This window comes from Struthio camelus, chromosome 9 (genome assembly GCF_040807025.1).
Source record: "Struthio camelus isolate bStrCam1 chromosome 9, bStrCam1.hap1, whole genome shotgun sequence".
In the NCBI taxonomy this organism is placed as follows: Eukaryota; Metazoa; Chordata; class Aves; order Struthioniformes; family Struthionidae; genus Struthio; species Struthio camelus.
The window spans coordinates 26,154,241-26,180,878 of NC_090950.1; the positions used below are offsets into that span (position 1 = coordinate 26,154,241).

The 26,638-nt window shown below is 37.5% G+C and overlaps 1 protein-coding gene across 19 annotated transcripts in view; it reads right to left on the reverse strand.

The window, feature by feature from the left end:
- NAALADL2 (N-acetylated alpha-linked acidic dipeptidase like 2) overlaps window positions 1-26,638 on the reverse strand; it is a 524,823-nt gene that overhangs the window by 247,051 nt on the left and 251,134 nt on the right. For all 19 annotated transcript variants that reach the window (XR_011142818.1, XR_011142817.1, XM_068954255.1 and 16 more), the window contains one exon: window positions 10,589-10,859. Coding sequence is in view for 17 of the 19 variants with exons in the window: in XM_068954255.1 (XP_068810356.1) it covers window positions 10,589-10,859 (271 nt within the window). In the remaining 2 variants the exon portion in view is untranslated. The remainder of the gene's footprint in view (window positions 1-10,588; window positions 10,860-26,638) is intronic.

Below are 26,638 nucleotides of genomic sequence, written 5' to 3' on the forward strand. Positions count from 1 at the left end.
TTCATTTTATACCTATACTTCATATTTTAACTGCATAGACAGTAACATTTCCTCTTTGTTAAATTGGTTCATTTTGGTACTTAGTCTGGCCGTGTCAAAATAGAAACATTTAGAAAACAGTTTCACAGTTTTCAGACTTCCAATTTTTGCCACAATTCAGAACATGTATCTTTATACACTGCAGTTTTCATAGGATATTTGCCTGTTTCCCAATCAACCCTAATACTAGTGCATGCACAATGAAATATACAGGCTGGCTGTATTTCTATGCAAATACTCATACGCGTGCACACACACACATATATGCACATCAAACTTATGTTCTTAATGCATAGATACGGAAAGAATATGTTAATCTAACTCAAAGATGCAGATAAGCACACATTTGCACAAGAGGAGGTTATCCACTACATCAAGAGAACACTTGAACTTTCAAAAACGTTGAGAACCCAATTTTCCAGAGTATAATAAATGCTCTTTTACAGAGTACTTGTAGTCATTGCTTGGCCAAACATCGCGCACTTGAATATAATCAGAAAGATGCCCGACTATTTGGTACTGTAAACACAGATCTGAGAGTTAAAGCATCATTTTATCAAATCTGGATAAGCAAAAGTATAGTTGTGAAAAGAAATGAGACATTTGTCATAAATAATGTGAACTTAATTGTTTTTAATCATTAAGCAAATGTATAGTCTCTAAGTTATTTCTTTAGAATAAAGTTTGAGGAAAAATAAATTCTGAAAATTAAAAATACATTCAGATGAAAGAAAGGGACTCCAGTGAAAACAGGGAATATACTTGAGTGATAATGAATTCAAGTGTCCCAAAATCAAAATGAATATCAAGGCGGCTGTATGCAAGAATAGCATAGTCCTATCTGATTAAACAAGTAACATATTTCCATTTTTCAATTATCTTAAATTTTGGAAAGCAGACTTATCTTATGAAAGACATGGATTGTGCACTTCAGGAATCATGCATGGTAACATTGTACCAGGAAGATAAACAACTTTTTTGTGGTTTCAGGCTTCCTCATTTTATTTTTAAAAATACACTCATTTTTTGGAATAGTCTTTCTTGTCATTAACTGCAATACTTCATTCTGCATTGTTTAGTCCATTAAACGTTTTCCATGCAGCAGCACCATTATCTTTCATTTCGCGAAATAGCTACTGCTTCTCTTTTAAAGGCTTATGAATTACAGCAAGGAGTATAAGGGAGTTCAGGATAAGGCCCTGCCAGGTATCCTTGCTATAGCTCAATTAATACCTTGCCTTTTTCCTAAGTCTTTCCAAAGCTTCAGGGGAGTATTTTCCTGAATGGAGCCAAATTGCATACAGATATTCTGAGCACTCATCACTGCAAAGCGTTGGCAGGAACAGCCTGGAGAAGTGGTGAATCTAGGCTCCTGCACTCTCAGCAGCAAGGGATAATCCTGGATAAAGGAGGAAGTCCCGTCCTAGGAAAGGACCCAGTGAACTGATCGCCTTGTACTGTGTCTTGCTAAATAGCACCTCAAAAGGAAAGATGAAAAAAACGACATCTAAAACATGTGGGAAAGTCTGAAGGGACACTGGAATCTGGATAAATTGATGGTAGGAAGAAGTAAACCGACCTCTGAGATCATACAACCGATTTCACCGGTAATGCAAGGACTTAGCCAGCACTGCAGCTCTACTTGAGCTCTGCAGCTGGAACTGAGTGTAGTTTACCTTCTCTTCCACACCGGTCTGAAACCTCAGCCTCTTTTACAGTAGTAAAGGAGTAAAAGTAAAGGAATAGTAAAGGAGAGAAGTGCTTAGTATTACTGTAGTAGTAGTAGTTTATAGCGTAGTTTTCAGTAAAAGAAGCTAAGGATGTTTTTATGGAACTGTCAGACACTGAAGTAAGGTGCACCCCATTCTTTCTTTTGCCCTGTAATCCCCCCTCCTGCCCTTGATCTTGAGCAATCAATAAAAAGAAACCAGAAAGAGGGGGCTTAGAACGGGCTCTCAAATTCCAACTCAGCCACTATTTCGCAACATCAGAAGATCCCTTTCCCAACATTCAAAAAACACAAGAGACTGAATTCAATGGGCATGACAAAGAATGCACTCTAGTGACCCTTCAAAATATTCACGAATTGTATCATCTACAGAAGAGATTCCCTCAATATTCTTGTTATGTTTTTGATACCTATACAGGAAATGCTATAAAACGTGAAGAGACTACCTTAATTTTCTGCAGAGAAGATTGAAAGATGGAAGTTTAAGGCAGAGCAACTCTATGCATATTGAGATAACAGCAATAAGATCATCAGCGAAACACCTGAATTGAAACAATCGTCGGTTTCATCCATCAGATCCTGAGCCTAAAATACTCTCCATGTTGACAGAATATATTTTTCTAAATGTTTAGCTGGCACCACTACATGATTGCAACATTTTCTTCTTGCCCTAAGATGCAAGAATTTCATAGCTAAATGAAAAAATCTTTAGGAATTAAAGTTTTGGCTAGAAGAATGACATAGCAGCTCATTTGCCTGTAATATAATTTCTAGCTTTTCGTATTACTTCACCTTCTAACATGCTCTCAAGTAAAGAATGTACCCATTTTTGAGCGGGTACATTTCTCCTGGGATTGTAATGTGTGCTGCTGGGTCTACAGAGAAGTACTGTATTTCCAACCAGATCAAAAGTGAAATTCTGAACAAAAGCTTTTTCTCATGACATTTTGAGCCAGTGAACAGACTCTGAAATTTGAACAGTTTACATACCCACCCAATATTCTTCTACCAGCTACATCTGGATACCAAACATAGACTTCCCTATGGTTAGTAACTGGGTTATCTTTTTTTTTTTTAAGATACACATTTTTAAGAATTCAGTTCGTACATATATATTTTTAAGCCAGCTGCATCGGAGCTGAAATTATATTCTGCACATTTCTTCATTCTCCTCTGAAAAGCTTTCAAAAGCAATTTGCTTCAAAGAGTGTTTTCTGAGAGAAGTGTTCTTAGCTTTATGGTCTTTCTTATTACTAAGGCTCCGTGTCAAGGTTTCTACCATTCCCAAAAGCAGCCTCTAACCAAGTATATCCTTTGCTCTTTTACACCCAAAATTCTTCAGCAATGATGTCAGACAGATAGCTAAAATCTACCCTGATCAAATTGTTCCTGTTACGGTAGCTTTATCCTCAATTAGTTTAGATTATCTTTACAACATGTCATCTATACTTAGCTTTATTTTTAATAAAATATTATTTTCACTCTTTTCAAGAGGTGCTATGAGACAATCCTATTTGGACTTCATATCACCACTTCCTAAGACAAAGAGAGGAAATCTGGAGATTTGTTTTGAATTCTCAATGCTACTTTCTTTCCCATTATTAAGAGCTTTTTAGTATTATAGAATGAGAGTCTTGTAGAAAAGCATTCAAGAGGTCGATATTATTATACTATAGCAGATACATTTTTAAGATTCTGACAGAATGTTGTACAATATTTACCGTAAAAGCTACATTGGTAGATACAGATAACTACCAAGGTAAAACATTTTGCCAAGGCTTCAACTGTCAAGATTCATCATGCTACATCAAAGATGAAAATAGTCACTGATTCTTTCCAGCTGCCAGTTCTAATTTGCAAGAGATACCTTTGTTATTTAGCCTTTTTCTCTATTTTGAAAATTAAAAAAATAAAGTGCAATGTTTCAGAAAAGTTCATCTTTTTTATGATGGTGATTCTACTCCGTGCTCTCATGGTGGCTGACTGAGCGCAGGGACTGTCAGAGTCCGACTCCTCTGGTCACGCTCCCAGATGCAGCATAGAGAGGCAAGGTAAGACACTGCTTCCAACTGCAGTCGCTTTTATACTGATAGTGTTCCTGAAAGGTTTTACTACTTGCTTCTCTTCCTCAAAAATAAATTTAAAAAATGAGAGTTTAATTGATATTGTATTTTACAGTCAGTCATAAATATCACAAACATGAGCAGCATTTTAACCAGATCCTTACAGTTTATGCATGAAATCACTACTATTTTTTTCTTTTTTTAAAAACACTGAAGTTACATTCATATTTGCAGGCCAGGGGTTGATGAATTCAAAAATATTTTACTATCATTAGTTCTCATTATAAAAGTTATAGTTGTTTCTTACAAGCGCTTTCTCGCCTTAGTCATTTTTTAATTACTGAAAATGTTTGCTTTATTTATTTTCTCTCCATTGCAGGCAATTTCTTTATTTGTTTTTACCATAAGCAAGATCCCTTCCAGGCAGTTTAAGCTTTCAAAATACTAGAGAAATTTCAAGAAAAGAAAAGATCAAGAAAAAGAGCCCTGAAAAGCACATCAGCTAGCTCCTAGCAGAAAGAGGAGTCTCCTTGGTGTTCCTCCTCTGTACAGAATATCACCTTTGCAAACTTAAGCAAAGAAAACTTCATTATATGATGGGACGGCACTGAAACACAGGTATGTTGCAGGTAGGTTCATATTTACTAAGAAGGACATTAAAAAGGCATCCAGTAAGCTAGCATTACTTAAGCAAAAGGTGCCTCGCGGTTCTGCAGAAAGATGACCATCTCACTTGGGGTACTTTGGTACTCAGGCCTGCGCCAAATACCATTAACAAAAAGTGGGCATGAAAGAAGATATAACCTACTGAACTGAATAGGTAATTGCAGCTTGCCTGGTCCAAATTATAGGATAAAATAATTTCAGAGAGAAATACTTCTCTGAGACCCATGCACTTACAGAAGTATTTCTCCTAGTTCTCTCTCACAGTCAGTGACTAGTGACAGAAAAAAATTAGTGGTTAAAAATTATGTAATTCCCATTCATTTCCATAGGTATTTTACTTACACTAAAACCTAAACAGAGCACTAGATCCATTTCACAAGTCTTCAGTGTTTGCATCCTTTAGTTTGTACCCTGGAATTGGATTATAAATAATCATGTTGACAGTTCAGCGCTGCTGCCTCTCACATCTTGTACAGCGGCCTTGCTGAAAAAACACCCTGAGCTGATTATATGCAATGGTATGCGAGTGTTCAGTGATCTATTACATCTGTAGAAACCCAGATTCCTCACCTTTGGCTTTTTTGCAATTAAAAAGGACCCTTAATTATTATATTAACTTATTTATTACTAAAAGGTGATTACTAATACATTACTAAAACATTAGTACAGTATTAGTTCCAGTATTAGTACAAGCAATTAAAAACAGCAAAAGGTTTTGCAGTAGTAGCCATCTGCATCTTTGAAACCCTGCCCCTCAATGATACAAAATCTTGCAGTGATATTAACTGAGCTATTGCATATGATAAACTATTACCGTTATTTTTAGCAAAAGGTACAGGTCATTAATGATTATATGATATATGAATGAAAACTGAGAAGATTTTCTGCAGCAAAACTCTTCAGCGATCATTTTTGTAGTTCTGGATTGCAATTTTAAATCATATAACCTTCACATTGCATTTAACAGCTTTCTGTATTTAATTATAATGAATTGGCAGCTATGCTCTAGTTAATGTTGACTGTTGTTTTCTATTTAAAGGTCAGTTCTACTCTAAAATCCATATTCTTAGGTTGTCTTGAAAGTTTGCTTTTCCTACTTGGCCTGCAGAGCAGTGGTCTAAATTATGATTATTGTGGAAGAGCTTTCTGAGAAACTCCTCTATAAATAAAAGGTTAAAAAAGTCCCTCTAAAGCATGTAAATTTTACAAAAAAACATATGATTCTTCTCATGCGCACCTTTTATTCAACCTATAGCTCTAACCGTCTGCAAACTGATTTCAATAGCTAAAGATTCATTTTAGCTAGTGCAGGTCTCTTCAGAGAAGAAATTTAAGAAAATGTTAATAAAGATGATAATGAACTAAACTGGCATGCCTAAAAGAATTAAAAGCACACTTGTATCAAGATTCCCTCTAGCTTGATATTTTGCACCAATGTGCTATCAAATATGACTGAAAGACTTAGGGTGAGATGCTCTGATTATTTAATCTGAATTATATGCACTCTCTTTACTGAAATAAGAAGATATGTAAGTGAGCGTGCTTCAGAAGGCTCCTTTGGAGATTTTGCCTGGGGACCAAAATAACCTGGAGCAGAATAATATTTCAAAATTTTCTAAAGCCAACCTGCTGACTCCAATCTTAATTCAGAAATATTGTTAAGGAAGTTAACGCTGATTAGCTAGAGGGAAGCTAAGATAATAAGGGCACACTAATCACATTCCCAGCACAGCGAAGCTGAATGCAATCAAATGAAAGAAAGCTGTCGGGTCAAGGAGTTCCTGCTGCAAGTCCCACCAGCGGAAGCTGCTTGTTATTTTTTGATGCAGAGCTAGAAGGATGGAGAGCTGGAATACAGCGAGGGTGCTGCAGCACTGCAAACACTTACCAGGGAAGGAAAGGAGCCAGAGGGCATGCAAATGGGGAGCCGGCCCAGCTGAAAGCTGCAGTGAGTGGGAAAGGAAAGGTGAGAGGAACAGGTACTGGGGGAGAGGAAGGCTGAGAAAAAGAATCTGACAGGAATCTGAGTATCTCTTCCTTTATTCCCATCTTACCAGGATTAAAAAATGGTGAGACGATCACAAACAGAGATGAACAGATGGATTATTCTTCTTATATAGTTTTGGGTCGCATTAATCTCTGTGGTGAGTTCTCATTAAGCAGAAAAAATGTTACTACTAGAAACAAACCAGAGCAGGCTGATACGCTACAGACAGATGCGGAGAATCTCTTCTGCATATTGCAGAGTCAAGCAGAGGCAAACAGTGGTAGCCTCACTTTTCTGCTCCTCTCAGTGGCACAGAGGCTTCTGCAGCCCCTCCAAGCTAATCAAAGATATCGCTGGCCTAATTGGAAGTAAAAGTGCCTAAAAATCAGCGGACGCTTGGAACAGAGGGATGCAGAGAACCAGCAGAGAACACATACAATAGCATGGAGGTGAAGCATAGTAGAGGAGTCTAAGCAGTTAGGGCACAGGAACCTAGGAGAGGTCAAAGTAGAAAGGAGACTGGGTGTGGGTGTGGGCGTCAGAAGTGCCTCGGAGACAGGGATGATTCATTTCCACCCTCAAAAAACGCTCAAATCCCTGCTTGCATGCATGATCCCATTTCAAGGATTGTTAATACCAATATTTGTGCTGTTTTTGTATCCACCCCCAGTTCCTGAACCAATATAGTCCAGTTAGTGTAGGAGGTGACAGCCCAGGAAAGGAGAATGTTGTTTTCCTGGGCTGGCTGAGACTGTTCAGGGTGAAAAAAGGAAAGGATGAAGGAACAGCAAAGGGACTAGCAGGCAGCCAGAGCATTTTGCAGACAGACACTTCCTCCCAAAGAGTCAGTCAACTGGAGTGTAGCATGAGCAGTGCTATATAACCAAGGAAACCAAGCATCCACATTTTTTGTCAAAGGTATTACAGCAGATTTAGGATTGACAGAAGCTCCTTGTACACATCCATAAAGCAAAGAATGAGTAAATTTAAAGCCTTGAAAGCAAGGTCAGGAAAAATTCAGGTCACGTAAACAACCAGAAAGCGAGGGAATACACAGTAAATATAATCTTCATTTTAATTAGCCATCTTCAAATGTTGTCTCAACACACCAACCATTACATCTGCTAAGATTCTCCCTTTACAGTTGCTAAAGAAACAGGGAGTAGAGCAGATGAACACTGCAAAACCAAAATTGAACGCTTGCCTTTTCCTAAAATCACCGTACTCAGTGGGCCTAATTTAAATAACCCACCCAGATCAGCTAAGTATCACCCAACCTTCTGCTGCAGTTCCATCCAAGATGAAATCCTTGCTTACTCTTCACTAAGCTCTGGAGATCACTGCTGTGCATGTTAACAGATGGGCTACAATATGCACCTACAGTCACACAATACACAAAATTGGTACTGAAAGGAGTATTCTTGATCTCTGCAGGTTCACAGACACCTCTCTCCACATGCCACGCTGACAGCTCCCCAGATAATCCCTTCACCACTCTGTCAGAGACAGCAAACGCAGCCACAGCTCAGGCAGACAAATGCTACAAAGCAAAGAACACCACCACGTTTGGATTCACCAGGCTGCATTCCGCTGGAGCTCGCTAGTTTTGCTGTTTGACAATGGACTTTACTTTAGCACATAAATGGGATGCAATGTAACTTCCCTTTATATTTACTATGTTGGCCAGAACAGCTTTCTTGTTTTCATCAAACAAAAGGTTTAAACCCTATAAAAGATAGCTCACAGTTAAGTTTTATTAAAAATATGCTTCACAGAAGTCATTCTTTTCTTAAACTGACCTGGTCTGTGGTACATTATTTACATAACCGCTGTAATATCTATTTCAAACCTGACAAGACAGCTCTCTTTAGAATGGTAGGCTGTCCTGCCTGTCACCATGATGGGTAAACAGTGTCACCTTCTCAGGGCATGATGAATTATAGAGAAGTAGTAAAGTGCACCATCCATCACAATGGCACTAAGTAGGTTTTTGAAGTAGATTTAAGATATCACAAATGCTGTTCAGACTGTTACCAGAAAGCACAAATTGGACAGCTCATATACAATAGCCATATGATGAATGGATATGACAGGTCTTCAAAGAAAATGAGTCCTGCTATTCTACAAATAACCTTGTCACAAGGAAAGTAGAACTACAGCTCTACTGGTAGGCAGACTGCAATAACTTAATGGTTTTTGCCTGAACTTCTAGGAAACCAAACACACAAATGAGATACAATGAAGCAGCAGTATTGAAGCAATTTTAGCAATTCAACCGATTATGTGACACATAATAGAAACTCTCCATTAAGGATGCATCACATTTGTAAGAAAATTATTCAGATTATGAGTCGTTGCTACAAGGACATCTTTTCACAGGAAAAACTTCAAGATGTTGCAATCAAAACCCACTGCAACGTATTCAAAACAGACAACTGGTAGCTTTACTGCATGCAATTATGTCTCCCTCTGAAGGCTGATCCCAGCAACAACCACCACCTGTTACTTCTCATTTAAAAATTTTCTAACTCCCTTAGTCTAAATAGCAGAAATTTTTGCATAAGCTTGAAATCACCACTGATTGCTCCATAGCCTAAACAAACAGGTCAATCTACCTTTTAAGGTAAAGCTTTGTAGATCTAAAGACACTTAGGGTAGATTCTTTGAAGAAAAAAAAAATCTGAAACAGTGGGAGGGTGCTTGGCATCTCAAATAACTGACCATAAAAACTGTGTACAGGCAGTCAATCTTTGGCTCAGTTAAAAGCTTCCATTTTGAAAAAGCCAAGTTATAGGTATTGATGAGTGTTTTGACCGCATATGTAGTCCTGATTCCTGCTGAATCCAAGCAGAGAAAAGTATCCTGAAATATAACTCAACCCAGTACATGTGTAGCTGGTAAGTACATCAGTGGTTCTCCCTGGGATGCTGGATTTCCTTTTATCTCATGAATTTCACAGTAACACATTTACATTCATGAAATAAATCTTGAAGGCCACAACTGTATTTTTATCTCATTACAGTTACTCTTAGCATAACAGACTAGTACAAGAAAATAGTATTACACAGTGAGCTTTCTGACAATATGATAAGCTAAAATCTTTGATTAGTGCTTTTAGTTACACACATCATGAAGGCTGAAGAACATACCATGAAAGCTAAGACTTGTCCTTGCCTGCTTAATTTCACTTCTTAATGAGAATATGAGCATGATGACACTTAACCTGGAAAGCAGGCATGTGAAGTACACAGAAAAAGGAGATGGAGAGAAGTTTCTCCCTCAGAGGGGGGCAGCAGCTCCACTCCACTCCTCTGTATGACAGGAATCCCTCAATTATAGGCAAACACTTTGATCCCCAACAAAAGGAGAACACACAACTATTGCATTTTACTGGTAGAAATTAACTGATATGCTATAAATATTACTGAGATATTCAGAAAGCATAAAGGTATTCTGGAAGAGGTATCCTCCAAACTCAAAACCATTGCAGTCTATTCCTATTTAGTCTATTAATGTTCTAAATCATGAAAACATATCTATCTTTTAAACAATAAGACTGAAAAACTGCTGCATCATTGCAAGCAACACATTATTTTATAGAGGAGAAAGAAAACAATAATGCAATTAACAGTGGAATTTACATTGCAGCTTTTATATTTCAAAAGTGTTTATTCAGATTTATAGTATTTCAGGAAGGTAAATGGAAACGACTACCCCTTTGTATGCCCCCAACGTATTTGGAAAGCAAATATATGAAGGTAGCCAATGAAAACAGTAAAGAGGACAGAAGAAGATGATCTAAAAATCTCCTTTCACCTGGCAGCTAACGAATCCTAAAATGCAGGTTGCTTATCATTGACAAGCAATAGATGCTAATTCATCAACTCAGATTTTTTTTTTTTTTTTTTAAATAACCTGTAAGGCTGTCAGATCTGCCTAATTTTTAAGTTTGAATTGAGATTTGGGCCACATCTTAACTGAACATGTACAGTTATCTTCAGGCTTGGCATTCGACCAGGTGTACTTTGCCAGCTGAACTCAACAAAAGCTGTTGTTTTCTAACTCTATTTCACCATAAATGACAAAGACAAATGGTCACATTACCTCAAGAGTTCCTTTGGCAGAGTACGCTGCATACGAGTACAGGAGGTCTCGAGCATGAAGCTTTTTGGTCTCTCTGTTGCACTGTTGTCCACTAGGATAAAAGCATTCACCGCTGTTTTTCAAAGTTACTGTGTTTGAAGAGGAGCCCGGTAAGTCAAGCAAAACAGAGTAATTTGCTAGCTGAACATCTTCAAGGCCATGAGAAGTCCACTGAGCCAGAATGTTCATTGCAACATCTGTATCTTCTTCTCTAGGGAACTGTAATAAATCTCTAGGGAAAAAAGAAAACACAACCATTTCTGTTTATTCTCCCTCCAAAACACTTGTACCTTATCAACAAGCAGCAGTCCATAATTTTGTGTGAAATATGGGATCCATAATAGATCAAACACGCAAAAAATTGCCCTTTGTTTTCTTTGCAAATAATTCCTTACCAGTTATGAGATAAAACAAATAAGCGAGGCAAAACCCTATTTTTTGGGAATAAAAAGGAGGAATAAGTGTTTCTAGGAAAAGTATCCAACTGAAATGTACAGAATCCCACAGAAATTATCACAGTAATTGCTTCAAAATTAATCTCTGTGATGCTGATCAGGTTTCTGATATTGCATCAATTTAACCAACCATTTAGTGTAAAAGAATGTAATCTGAAGTAATATTTCAGAGACTTCAGAGAGGGAGTGATGCTGAAAATTAGTTATAATTACATGTTTGGCTTAAATCCATCAAGCATAACAAAAATTTGCTGAGTAGAATGGAACTGTTTCCCCAAATACTATCTTCTTTGTCAGGAAGTTTTCCTCAGACTTCGTACCTATAAAGGATTACCTGAGCCAACAGCTTGGCAAGCAGCACAGAAGAGGGGCCTGGGAATTATTTTCGCGCTATCTACCCCACAGGCCAGCAGACACTTCAGATGGCTTGGTGTGGGCTTATATCACTTGGTTTGTATCACTGTTCGACATCTGCGACCAGACTGGCTCCGCAATGAACGCAAGGACAGCACTGAAAAACCACCCTTCCCTCTCCCCGCAGCAAACACAGTAAGATCTCAAGCGTAGAGAGCATATAGAGGATAACTGTAGAGGAAGGACATGCTGCAGGGACACATGAAAGGTCTCTGCTTACTTATATGCCTGTACTGCATGAGCGAAAAACAGCATTATTCAAATATTCAAATCAAAAGCACTATTGAAATACAGAGCAAAAAGCTTACAGAGCTATATGCTGAATCAAAAGGATCAAAAAGGTATTAATTTCCAAGCACAGAGATACAGACACTTGCTGAAACTCTCATTCACAAACTTCTCTTCACAGAAAAGACCAATTTTCTAAAGATATTCATTCGCCTTAGGGTCCCTAATGGAACTTGAAAAAATACCTTGGCCATCTCACACGCATCAGAAGCGGTGGCTGAATAACGTATGGTTTAAAAACCTTTATTGCAACGGATAGGTATTTGCGAATCCCACCAAGAGAATATCTGCCTTTACGAGCACCGCAGCGCTTTTAAGAATTAAGCTGCAAGTTACACCAAACTGAACATATTGATCCTACTTCCAGAGCGGTCTGCGCTAACTCCAAGGAGAACACCACAAAAGGTAAATCTACGGCAGAAAGAAAGCACAGACTCCCTTCCCCATTCCCAACCACATTAGTGTATAATTTAACAGACCATTAAAAAAAGAAAGTAAAAAGTGAAGCTGTAACATTTTCTATTATAGCCTGGAAAAAGCTCAGAGAAGGCCTACTGGCATTCAAACATCTAATGCCTGTCACATTTATAGGGATGAAATAAATATTCTAACATCCAATAGGTTTTAAAAAAATGCAAACATGCTCTAAAGAGAAAAGTTGCATCATAGTCTGCATTACAATAGCACAGTAACTAGCGTACAAAGTGCAAAATCTTTACAAGAACACTGAACTTATGTTACAGATTTCAGAGCTTCTGAAGGAGGAATAATTGTCAAAAAAAGATTAAATCTGAAGAACGACCTAAGTTATCTAAAGTAAGTCTTCAAGCAGCCTGCACAAAATGGACAAGTTAATCCAATCTCTAGCACATTACAAGTCTCCAATTTCATCTTCTAGGCCCACTACTGCAATGACATAATCTTGGACAATACAGAAATACAGAAAGTTGTTTGATTAACACAGTCCTTAGTAGAACATTCACTTTTCCCACAGACAATAGAAACATTAATAAATAATTGCAAGAAACTTATCCCATACCAATAATATTGTGGCACATTTCAATGAGTATTCAGTCTCAATAAAAGGAATTAATAAAAGGAGAAGATACAATAATCAAATTGCTCCCTCAGTAAGTTGCTTTCCACTCCCTAATCAAATAAGCATGCCTTTGAACATTCTGTGACAGCATATCTAATTAAGTCAAAGAAATGAACATACTTACTATTTACTCCATAATTTTTGTACAGGATGTTAAAATCAAATTGTAAATTGTGACATACATTTTATTAAAATAACTCAGCAGGTAGACTTCTTTGATGAGTTATGAATAACACAACACTAACATTTTTTTCACAATTCCTTACAATGACTGAGCTACTTATCTTTGATACAAATTGCTGACTGCATGGACTTAAAGGCAGAGATCAATTTGTCTCATTATTTTTATTACATACTACTTGGATAAGAAGAACAATATGTAAAAACAGTATTTCCCAAAACAGAGCAAATTCACAAAACTTTAATGTTTGTTTGACAACCTTTCCTGGCTGCTAAAGGAAAAAAAAACAGCACTTTGCATGCACTTTGGTAGTCATTCTCTACACCGTTACCAATGTCAGTGAATTCACTTCTTAAAACTGCCAAGGCATTAAGATTCATGGTATTAAGATCCAAGCAGCTGAAGAAACCCTCAGGATGATTATGTTTCTCACTTTTGCCAGCTGTTGCATACTTGGTAGGAATCAATAGCCATGTGATTGCCAATTTCCATTCCCAGTACTGCTTTTAATAACGTCAGCCAAATTTTTTATTCCCTTACATTAAAATGATATGTTATTCAGCTACTTGTTTGTGGATATTCCCATTGATTGAAGCCAAAGTTAATGGTCAGATCTCAGTTACTGTAAATCTGCATGATTTATTGAAGTGGGGCAACCAAGGACTTAAGATTGATTGACCTCAAGTTAGAATCAACATTAATAAATGTAACAGTAACTGTCAAAATAATATTGTGCCTTTATCTGATGATCTCAAAGAGCTTTCAGTAAAATCCTTTCTATTACTTTCTAACAGGCCACAAGCTTGTTTCAACGTATATTCTGCTCCACCTCAAATGTTCGGTTTCTGAGCTGAAAAAAAGACAAAATTGTGCTTAAAACTTAGAAAGCATATACTTTTCCATTTAGATAGAGCTTTCCCACTTCAATAACATGAAAAGATCAATAAATTTTTTTATGACAACACATGATTATACTTCCTGTGTAAACAAGATTATTTTATTGCCTGACCTGCTGACAGTTCCTTATGAGATGTTCCCATTAAACTGATACAAAAAAAAAAGCAAGCCTAGAACTGCAGTAAGATTCTATAGAATTGTTCTTACAAATCTACAAGAAGAAAATTTTTCCTCTAATATAAAAAACTTTGAAAGAAGATTCTTTTTATTAAAGATTAAATACCTATAACTCAATGAGAGTGGGAAATGCCCTAAACTTACTTGCCTATTAAAAAAAAAAAGCCAGATTTCAGTTTTACAGAGTTAGAAGTAAATCTAATTTCCATTTTCCCAATTTTTGACTGTTAGTTTCTACTTTTTTCTTCCAGTTCACTGAAACTGTTGATAAAGCAATTAGTGAGATTTTAAGGAAGAACTAAGAACACATACAATTTTAGAATTTTGATTTGCCAATTTTTCAGCCAGGAAGCTGTTTTTCAAACTTTGTGGGTCACAATAAATTCACCAATCAATTTTTTGCATAAAGCTTCTGTGCCAGATGAAAGAGTTATCTTGCCTAACACGCTCTTTCCAATAGTATCTGGTGGCAGATGCTCAGAGTGCAAGAAATGCGTCATGCAGAGTTATCATATTTTTAGGTTTCCGTGCATACGCTTTTTTTTCTACCCACAAACTTTGTCCAGGCAGAATTTGAAAAATGTTTACATATATTGAGGATTTCAGATCCCGTATCAGCCCATGAAGGGCTGAGATGCTACCGCTGAGGAAGTGCTCAACATGCCCACAGCACTTGCACAAACCAACGATTTGGATCCATCACATAGAGTGTGTACGGACAGTTAACTAAATGCTTCCATGAAACATAATCTGCCGTAGCCACATCTGCTTGCATTTTAACTACATGTCCCTGTTATTTAGGCTGCTTTACTGGGTGGTCTCCAACCCCACCAATCGGGTTTCCCATGAACTGGGACTGCCTGCCAGAAATTTGCAGGTTTCCAAAGCAAAACATAAAAAAAAGCATGATTTATGATAGTTTTTATTTTCCACGGACACAGAATAAATATATTCTACAGAACTACAAAAAATTCACAGCATCAGATAATGGAACAGTGACTCTAGATTCAGTCGTGCTGTCCTTTAATAGAAAAATGCTTTTCATTTATTTTAACATATTGTGTGCTTTTGGGTATTTTTGAAATAAATGCAAGTGACTCAAGTCTTCTATACAGAAAATGATTCAGTGTGCAGGCAAAAAACGCTTTGAAACAAAACTCCATAACATGTTTATATCACGTTGACATCCACCCGCGTATTAGACTGCTGCAGTGGTAACTGTCCCCAGGCACCCTGCCCTGTCGCGCTGAAAGTGCGTGCACAAGTCACAGGCCAAACCTCCTGTTTTTCTGAGTTCTTTGTCAGTCTGTTCCCACTTGGGCTATTTTATTCAGGTTTTTTTCTCACTACAGGACTTAAGAATATTACTGCTGTCTACCATATTAGACAGTCAAATCTGCTTCAAATGTTTTAAATATAATTAACGGGATAGTCCAAAATCTTGCCTGCCAACATCAGGATGCCAGCCAACCTAGCATGTCAGGGCAGATGGCGGAAGGCACTGAAAAATGACTGTGATGTTTCCACTCTGTCTTCCTAAAGTTTATTGAAAAACAAGTAATTATGTGTTCCAGCACACTAAACTCTGCTAAGTTAGAAATCTGCCATAAGTGAGCTTTCCAAAGCTTTCTAAGGCCTTTGCTTGGCAATTATGCTGACACCTAGCCAGCACCCAGATCTCCCAAATGGTTCAGAACCTGAGAACGGCCAACCTAGATTCAAACAACAGTCTATCAAACAATTGCTCAAAAAAGTGGTAAAAAATAGGCTAGCATACACAATAATCCCCCAAATACTCTCCAAGTCTCTGATTATTTTCAGCCTAGAATTTTGAAAAATCTGTAACTCTGAATGCTTGTGATTTCTTGGAGAGTATCTGCCTTACTTTTTCACAATAACATGCCATCTCTAGCTGAAAATGTTTCCTTTTGGATCTCTCTGTTATCAAATAACAACTTTCAGTTACACAATTTCTAGGAAAAAAATAGCAACGATAAAGCCCCAATACTTCACTATGATTAAGCACAGAAACAATGTAACAGTATTTACAATATTTTTTGTGTAACACCACTCAACTCAACATATTCACTCAAATTTCAAGTCTCCATCATATTTTACTTACAATTAACGGGAAAAAAAATAGTGATTTTATTTGCAATTCACCTATTACTTATACTCAATTGTAATCAACAACAAATTACTGTTTCAGGAGCAACAGCACTATTATGCATGCTTGACAACTCTTCAAATTGACATTGTCTTACTTTTGTTCTCTTTTTTTTAATATTAGTTTGTAAAGGCTTACAATTAGTAAATAGGTTACTGTTTATAACTTATTGGTGAAGGAAAAGAAAATTTTTCAAAATAACGTTACTGAACTGTAAGTGTAGCAACTGAAGCAGTCTTACGAGCAGAAGTTCACATGAAAATATCATATTTGGGAAGAAATACACTTTAATAATTTGAAAATGAATTTCTACAAGATTTAAGTTTGGGCTCACATTTTTCAGCTTCTAAATGTGAAAGTTTAATTCCATTAGAATTAAAAAATGAAAACATCCATGCATATTTTAAGATAACTGTGAAGATGCACACTAACGTCAATGACAAGATGTAAAAAAAACCCTAAAAACAACAAAAAAAGAGATTGTTCTCTACAAAATCGAGTATATACAGTATCATGATACACAGTATCATGAGTCCTATACTGCCAAGCAAGACCCTGTAGAAAATATGGCTTTTCAGAAGACCTAGCTCTTACATTTTTCAGAGGACAGACATGGAAGACAGATGATGAGCAAAAGTTCAACTCTGTTACAACACAAAGAGTATATCCATCAACAAATCATCAACTGACATTTGCAGAAGTCATCTCAATTAATCCATAGCTTCCAAGTTTTGAAAAATAAATACCTGTCAGCAAGCAATCTGTCTGCAAATACATGTTAACAAGTGCAGTACATGTTCACCCTGCAGAAATTATGAGAGTTTATATCTTCCCTGAATCCTTTTACTCTTAATTTTAGTGATTCCTGATACTGTAAGTCATAATTTTAGAAGCAACTTTAGATATAAATTGCTTCCCAGAACAAGGAAGATTCTTGTTACATTACTCTGTACGTGGTACCAGATTGTCTTTTGAAGCAATTTAATATTCCTGGTGTGTCACGAATCAGTAGCATCTGCAAATCGTGGTCATATAAATCCCTCATCTAAGGTTCAAAAAATGTTGCATATGTGCACTAGTGTTTGAGTCCAGAAATTGCTGGGCAAAGAACAGAAGAATAGGACCCTTTGCAAGCCAGCCAAAAAGACATTGAACATATACAAAATCTGTGATGACAATTACATGAGAATGATTTGAAATCTGGCTTGTAAATTTGATATAAACTGTTCCAAATACATCAGATTCTCAAAAGTAAAGACACACTTAATACAATTTTTATCTGCATGTGCAAATGGGCAATTTGTAACAATATTGAAAACAGAAATTGTAAAAATCAGGCAGTTGAGAGTTTAAGGGGTCTGATTCGCGCTAGCTATACATTTTCAGGGGTGCAAATGTGTCGATACGTGATTCAAACAGTAAATACTGCTTCAAGAGGAGAGGCCTTTAAAATGCTCAAAAAATAATCACACAGAACTGAGATTCGGGTTCAAATGATGGATCTGTCATAGGTAAGACAAGCCATTTGAATTTCTTTTCTTTAAACATTTCTATGATGCTACACCAATTAATCACACCTAAAGATCTGGCCCAACATAAGACAATAGTGACCTCACAGCAGCCACGCTTGTCACCACTGAATAGTTAGTTTTCATGCTTTTAATTTTGTTTTCATGCCTCCCAGTGCAAAGAACGGTTAACTGAACAAGGCACCTAAGATTTAAATATTAGCCTCAGATTAATGTCACATAATTTGTTAAATTATTACTTTCTGTTCATTTACAATTGCAAATGAACAATAATTCAATTGTTCCAATTGTAATTGTGTATCCAAAATTGAAAGCCAGGGGACTTCGATATTAAGCCAAGAAATGAAACCCCAATTTCAAGTGTTTGAAAACGTTTAGGATAAACAAACCACTCAAGGGCAGACAGGTAGCAATGACAGAGCTATGAGCAGAAACCAAATTGCCTGATCTGCCTGACTTGTGGACTTCAGTTATCAAAGTACCTTATACTTCATTTTAATCATCCTTACACCTAATTGTTTAAGTACTCAGTTTTCAGCAACGTACACGTTGCTTAATTATCCAGTGCAGTGCAAGATGAGAACGACCATCATTTAGCACTTTTCCCCTATATTTCTAGAGATACATACAAAAAAAAGATGACCGCCGTCCATTTTCAGAACAGCTAATGAACCACAGAAATCTCAATATGGAAAATGACAGTTTCAGACCCCCTCAGTGGGCTCTTTTTCAAAATCCCAAAGGCTTTTAACTTTGGGAGTCACGGGAGGAAAGATGAGATACTTTTAAAGTTGTGTACTTCAATGCAAAATAAATCATTGCCATGACTCATCGTTACTCTTGTTCAAAGAAATGAGGTAGAAAAATCCTTTTTGAAAAGCAAGCAAATCTCCTCTCTTCCTACGAGTGAGCTGTCAAGTCTTCAAAAACCTAAAACAAAAACTGATCTACTCCTTCATACGTTTCTTCTTTTTAATACAGTAAATTGTGCTCAACAGATGAGCTGACAACATAAAAAAAAATTAAAGTAGACACAGAACGTAGAAATCTAGATGAGAAACCTCTTTCTCCACTAAGCAATCTCTTGTTTGCAAGATTTCTCAAAATAATGTCATTTTCTTCCAAAATCAGTAAGATTACCATCACCTTTTTTTTCCCTCTATCAACTTCCATAGTTGCCAAACTTCACAGAAACAAAGGACAACCATTCCTGTATAATATACGGCATTATAGGCAAGTATAACACTACAGTCTATGTCTATGCCCAATTACAGCTATAATAGTTTAAATAAACTTCTCCGATGTCCTAAGATACAACGCCAGTCAGTATGACTTAACTTAAATCTTTATTTGGGACATGCAAGGATATCCTAGCCTCCCTTTTTAACACAGCAAAGTGCATGTATTTTTTCTTAGAGGTCATGGGTCTAATTATCTCTTGTTTACAAAGGGATTTACTTGTATTTTCTCCTAATGCAAGAGAAGAATCAGGCCCTAAGTTTCAAACAACAGGGCTCTGTATGTTCCAGCAGGTTAAAACACCAAGGACAATGGATACTACAGCTAAAGGAGGACAACAAAAAGAAACCTCCCGTGTTGAAAGTGCTTGCATATAACCCTGTCTTATCTGGTAAAACACTGACCCAGCAAGAATTTGCAGCGATATCATTTTCTTTTCTTCACGGACCTCAGGAAATATGTCAGTGGCTCATTAAAACGTGAGCAGCTACATAATCAAGTCCAAGTGGTATCTTTCACTGTCTAAGGTAATTCCATTAACTTAGAGCTAGAGCCAAATTCTGTATGTCTGTGAATAGCAATGAATGTTTTACTAATGCTTTTTATACAAAAAACCTACTGACAAAAAAATCTTGAAACCTTGCTTACTATACAGCAACTCTGCTGCTCAAAAGTTCTCAAAATCTTAGCCCAACTGGCAGTATTTTATTCCTTTCAATTCCCAATCATTAGGTTACTCTGTGAATTGAAAAGCAGTTACATTGAATGCAAGGTGTTATTCTGACAGCACTGGACATCTTTGTTTAAACTGCATGATTTAACTTTGGAATAAGACCCCAGTGCCTGAAGGACACTGAGGAATTCGGGAGGCAGCTAAGTGAAATTCTCAAAAAATTTAGCAATGCTTAGAAAAGCTACCTATTATTTGAAGATTTAGATTGATTTGGAATTGGATGAATCCTCAAACAAATATCTAATTTTTAAAATTAAAAATAAGGTAAAATTTTAATTTTGAATCATATATCTCAAAAAATTAAGCCTACGTACAGGAAACTCTCAGTCAACCAGAAGACATCCTGTGATTCTACCTTTCATTTACCAGCCATACGTTTCTTATCAGTATCTGTTAGCTTACTAGTGCACTTCTACTGGGACAGGAGAGATTTCTACTGATATACTGTCAGCTTCGATGTCTTATGAAAATATTTAAATACATTTGTACAAATTTTAAACTAATACATCAATCAGATGTATTCGTTAAAATGAAATCTGCAAATAAACAAATGGGAGCCAATACCCTTTCTACATATTTTCACAAGGGAAATGTTATCATAAACGTCATACCATATGGCTTATTTCAGATCATCTCCATCTTACCAGGTGAACAGCATTTCAGCTGAATTTATTTTAACTTAAAATACTGGTATCTTTGAAGTGACCCTTCGATTCTAACACACAACTCAGGAAATCAATTTGGATAACCAAAACAGTGTCCTGAAGTTACCTATGTTATATTGCAAATCTAATTGCATACGGATATAAAAAGCTCTTTCCAAAGGAGCAAGTTAAACATCTTACGAAGAGAAGCTTGAAAGAGGCCACAGGAGGATCACTGGGTTCAAGGCAGCTCAGCTCACTCCACTGCTGCTCCAGGCAGATGTTTCTCAGCCCTGGTCCATTTACCTGTTTACTTTAAGGAGGAATGGTCCTGAGCACATCTTTATGTGCTGCATAAAATACGCCAGATTTTCAGAGTGCTGAGAATCCACTGTTGGGACCGGATGTTTTTTTCAGAAACAGCTCCCATATAAACAATTAAGTACAAGTGTAAGACTTACAAAACAGAGCTCTTGCAAAGTCTACCTCACCGTAACATCTTTACTGAACCTCGGTGCACACAGATAGCAAGCTGGCCAGAGCTTTGAGGTAGATATGCTTGTGTATTTTCCTTGAAGTGAGTCCTCCCAAAACATCAGATGGGCTTTCACATTAAAAAAAATAGATTTTACAAGCCTTTCAACTAGAATGATCGACCTTTTAAAGCAGGTAATTCTCAGTATTTTCTTGCCAACTCCTAAGCATCTACAGGTCTTAAGTTTAGGGTTGCTTTGAGGTTTGTATTTGGCTTCCAAAGTCACTCTACTTGCAAGGAGAGTCCTGCAGGTTTGCTCTTAGTCCAGCAGATTTGCAGTCACTTGCGATGTTGCAATAAATTTGCACAGTTTGCTGTAGGTCTCTCGTTAAAGTCCTGCTTTCTGCCACTTTTAAGGTCTGTCTGCTCACTTCAACTCCTCTCAGCAGCCTCTCCTTCTTTGCAAGCTCCCTCTATGCCACAAAATCCAAACCGGTTGTGCTATAAAGGTCCAGGCACCTCCAGGAAACTGCACGCCCAAAGGCAGCACCACCGTGCTCTGCTGCCTATGGCGAAACATAGGTTAGAGGTACAACAGTACCTCTCAGGAAAACCTCAGGAAAGGAACCTTATCCTCCTGCCCCCATCTTCACCTTTTACACTGTTATACGATATTCTTTCCTTCCACTTGGCAACCCCAAAAGGGTATACTCGTGCCCCAAAGCAACCTGTGCCCAAATATTTTCATGCCTCTTCTGGCTTTCGCTCAGAATTCTGTCCCTCTTCTTCTGCGAAGGGAACTAAGAAACGAGTGACGGCTCCTGCGCAGTAGGTGGTGTTTTCAGGGAGTAATGCTTAAATGGTCTAACTCATTTTCAGCATCTCTCATGATCAAACTCGGATTTCCACACCACTTCTGATGGAGTAAAACACAAATAAAACACAAAAACAACAGCAATATGCAGCTGTTTGGAAATTAGGATGGAGGCTGAAAAATGCCCCCTAGTATTCAACATACGTTAATGTGCAATCACCTGAATTGCTCGCTGGAAGTACAAATGGGCTATTGTAGCATGTGAATGTTTAAACCTGAAGGCCGGAGGGGGGTGGCTGTTGCTAGGCAGTAAAGAGGAAAGTGCTCTACTTCCAAGTTGCAGTATCAATTAACTCTTTGGGAAAAGAAAAGCAGAAGCATTACATATCAACAGCAAGTTTCAGCATATTTTCTCATCTCTTTCCCTGCAAAGTTAGGACGCTTCCGAGTCTCACCTTGCTCTTCACGTGGTATTAAACAAACTACAGCCACACAAACACACAAAACGGCGTCCCAAAACGCGGCAGCGGCACCTATTTTCACCGGGTACGCAAGTTCGGCATGTGGTCGCCTACCTGCACCGCAGGAGATGCAGAGCGCCACGCAGTACTGCTTCTTGTCTCCGCTCTGAAACAAGAAAGCCAGCTTTCAAACCACCTCCTGGGCGGAGGGATTCTGGGAGGCAGGGGACTACTCGTTATTGACGTTACTAATACTAGTGGTTCTTAACACTAGTATTCTTTATGGCAAACCATGAGAGCAGATTATATAGCCCCAACATTTCATCCCAAGTTTCTTAAGAATCTGTGACGCTACCACGTGTGACACGTTCACTGACACACAAAAAAGACAAAATATCAAAATGGAGAAACTAATAAGGGGTTTGAAGGGCAGCTTTATCTTTTTGAATGGGGGGGACCCCAAAACAGCTTCGCCAATGTAAGTACAGTAAAAAATGTATGAACAGACAAAAAAGTAAACAAACGACACTTAGTCGTTACAACAGTCGCTAAGACGTAAGTATCTGTAAAGTCTTTGTTTTGGAGGATGCAAAAATAAGCTGAATTGAATTTTCCTGGAAATTTTCACAAAACAATACATCTTACTTAGTGAAAATGGGAATACAACAGCAGTCTCTCTGCAAGCAGTCTAATGAGCATTCCACTCCTCCTTCAACTTTCTCCCCCTCCCCACCCCCAAATGGTTCAAATTAATAGCCCATATTCCTATGCATTTGCTGACAGTGCTGACATTTGTACTATAAATACAATTCTGCCAAAGAGATTAAAAAAAAAACACACTGAAAGACTCCACATTTATTCCTGAGATCCATGTACTGTAATATCAAGTTACAGATTTTACACACACATCTGTTTTAATAAACTGATTTACATTACCTAGGTGCAAACCCATAGGTAGACACTTACTGTAAAGCAGGCATTGCATTTAATGAGAAAGCATTTGGACCTTTTATTCCTTTGCATTTTCTGCTGGCCCTCGTACAGTTTCTGTAACTCCATTGCTGCAAAGTGGTAACCCGCTACCCCACAGCAAACCGTAAGCTTTTTTCCCCCTCCCCCAGTTAAAACTATATCCAAATAAGCTACTTCTAAACCAAGACAAACAGGCCTAAATTTAGACCATCTGCTTCAATTTCTTCCTGTATATAGGCCAATGACAAAGAGCATTAGGACAGTGTTTATTAACTTTCGAGTTTTGGTTAGATGTTTAATCAAGTTACTTTTAAACTTACCAACTTCACTCGTAAGTAGCGATTCTTACTAGACCTGAGCAATTTAAGGCATGTTAGAAGGCAAACAGGAGCGGGCAAACTACATTACTGTGAGCTGCTACTGAAGGAAATCATGATCTTGAAATGTATTCAATACTGAATGGAAAAACTGTGAATTTTATTCTATCTGATCACCACTTAAAATAAGTACCACATGTAGTTAAGCTTAGAATTCACCCCACTTGAAATCACCGTCACACAGAACATGAGGGAAGAGGCTACACATGTGCAGTGAGGTTGACAGTTTTGTCAACAAAATATAGTATTAGCAGCAGCATTTACCTAAGCAGTATTTCCCAAAGCACATAAAGGATTTAGGAGTGCAACAACACTTATGCCTCTATAATCTTTTCTATATATTGTTTCAAATTCCAAATTTACTTAGCTAAAAGAAGCAATGATATATAAAGGCATACAGACAGAGCAAAAAGGCCACAGACACTCAAATATCTGCTAGCCGGTGTGAATCAACTGTCAAAGTGTCCATGTGCGCCACCTCTTCTTTCTAAGGTTTTGTGATGTGCTTTGGTTTTGGGTTGGGTTTTAGGATTTTTTTTTCCTCCTCACCTCATAGCACATACACAGCTTGTTTTACTGCTCTCTGTTAGAATTTTTCTAGGGTCTCTCCTCACTGTCCTCCTCTTCCCTCCATCAACTGTGCTTTGGTAGCCTCATAATCTTCACCTCTGCGTTTTTTCTTTCTCTTCTCTTTACCACATTTCACCCCTGAAATGCCCCTTGCCAACTCCAGCCCAATCAATGTTTTAACATAATGTGTTACTTTATATACTGATAAGAGTCAAGAAACAAATAACAAAATACGTATTTGAGCCTTGGGACTGAAGAGATGACTGGTATAATAAATAAATTCTGACTGCAGAAAAAAAGAATTCAATCTGATATGGGAACTGACCACACATGTCCCCCACCAGCCCTTCATCCTGCGCGTCACAGGAGAAAGGGCTTGGAGGAAATATGCCAAAAATGGTGGCTTTAAAACACAATTTACTCACAATGTCCAGGTGTTGAGTGGGGAGAGGAATAGACTAGCTGTGGCAAAGTGTTTTGTCGTCTTGTCCTGTGGTTTTAAAATTTTAGTCAAAAGATGTCACCCGAGATAAATACTTCATAATAATTTGGCATTCTGTGTCCAAGCGCCTGCACAGTTTGTTCCCTAGGCTAATAAGAGGCACAAATTCTTATCAAATGGGTGAAATCTTCTGCTACCCTGGTAATTAGCTTCTAAATTTTTTTTTTTAGAAATATTACTCATATTTATTCATGATTAATACACCACCTCTATTTTGGAAGAGCAAAAAAGCAGTTTATATTTAAGGGGTTTTCTATTTCATTATGAGAAGATTTCATATAACTCTTTGTTATCCCGAGACAGATGTGAAGAACATTTACAGATTTGAGAAATGGTAATTGAGAATAATCTTGCTCTGCCTGATCTTATCTTCCATTCACTTTGGCCACTATATTAGGATATTTAGTTAATGACACTATATTGATACTATAGTGAATGACACTATATATGATATAAAGACGATCGCAGCTGTCTAGCTTGGATGTGTTTCTTAAATCATCAACAAAATTACCCTCTCTAGTTATATATTTAGTATACATATCAGTAATCAGAAAAACTGAATTAATCAAACTAACCACAGTCAAGTTTTGTCTTTTTTTTTAATGGATGGGTAATGTTAGAATCTCAGATCCATATTTAAATATAAAAATAAGCTGACACGTGTATTAAAAAACGATGAGCACTGAAAATCAGGTCACAGATGTAGGAGCTTTAATAAAGAGTTAAGTAGCTGGTTTCAGCATCCTATTTTCCACTCACTTAATGAAATCTCCTAGAGGCAGGCTGGCTAGTGAGCGTCACCATGCCTTTCTGGCCAGGAAACACCTCACCGGCAAGTACCTGAATGGTTTATTCTCTTCCACCCACCCAGACCTCAGCCCTGGTCTCAAGGGACCTACCAAATGCTCTGCCTTTAAACTTGCTGCTATCTTACCAATGATGGAAATTCATCCCGTAACTCATGCATCGCTCTGGCTCCAGCTGTTTCAGCTAAGGAGATTATTGTCCTAAACCCTCCCTTACCCCTTGGCCCTCTATCTGAAAATTACTGTTTATTCAGCTCCGTTGAGGGAACAACTAATGTAGCTCAAACAAAATATGCTGGGTTTATTTACACTTTTTAAATACTCTATATTTGTTAACTCGGCTCATCATTTAGCTGTCAAAATACTCTTCTGTATCTATTCTGTAATTACAATCTTTTTCACAAACCACCATTAAACGTAAGACAACTCTCAGCACTTGTCTAGCGCTCACAGTTCCGTTTTCTGCAATGAAATGACTATCTCAACATTTTCGAGTTGAACGGGCCCTACCTCTTTAAAGGTGTGCTATTAATAGGAGAAAATAAACCCCATGACACTAGCAACCAGGTTAAAAATTCAGTAAGGAGCCAGAAAATGACATGAAATGAGCCCAAATTGTCTCTACGCAATGAAATATATCATGTCCTGCAACTAAAGCTACTTTCAACAACCTGTATATGCTTGTAAGATACATCTGCATTATTGAATGAATAATGAAAATGTATTCAAAATTTTCAAAGGCACATTGTTTCTACCAGCTCTGTTTCCAGCACACTGATATGTAAATTAATGATTGTTAATATACAGGTCTCCATGTGTTGCCAAACAAGGCTAAACTCCAAAATAGGCAACCGCAAGCACAAAATGCCCGCTTTTATTCCTATAAAAGAGTATGTCTCTTACACAGATCATAATCATGATCATAACCGTAGCAAAATAATCAGTTTTAAAGCTGATTTTAACAATAGCATTTTCTTTGTTCAAAAGTCACACGTATATATATATGTTAAGTATAAATGGTAAGACATAAACACACATGTAAGAGTGAGTGAGTGAGTGAGTGTGTGTACACACAGCACAAGCCGTAAACGGAAGAACCTGGACAACTGCTTCATCTGCGTCTGCTAGTTTCAAATTGAAGGCTGATGGCAGAAACCCCACAGGAGCTCAGCGCAACTCCTGACGACAGCAAACCACCCAGATGCCTGCAA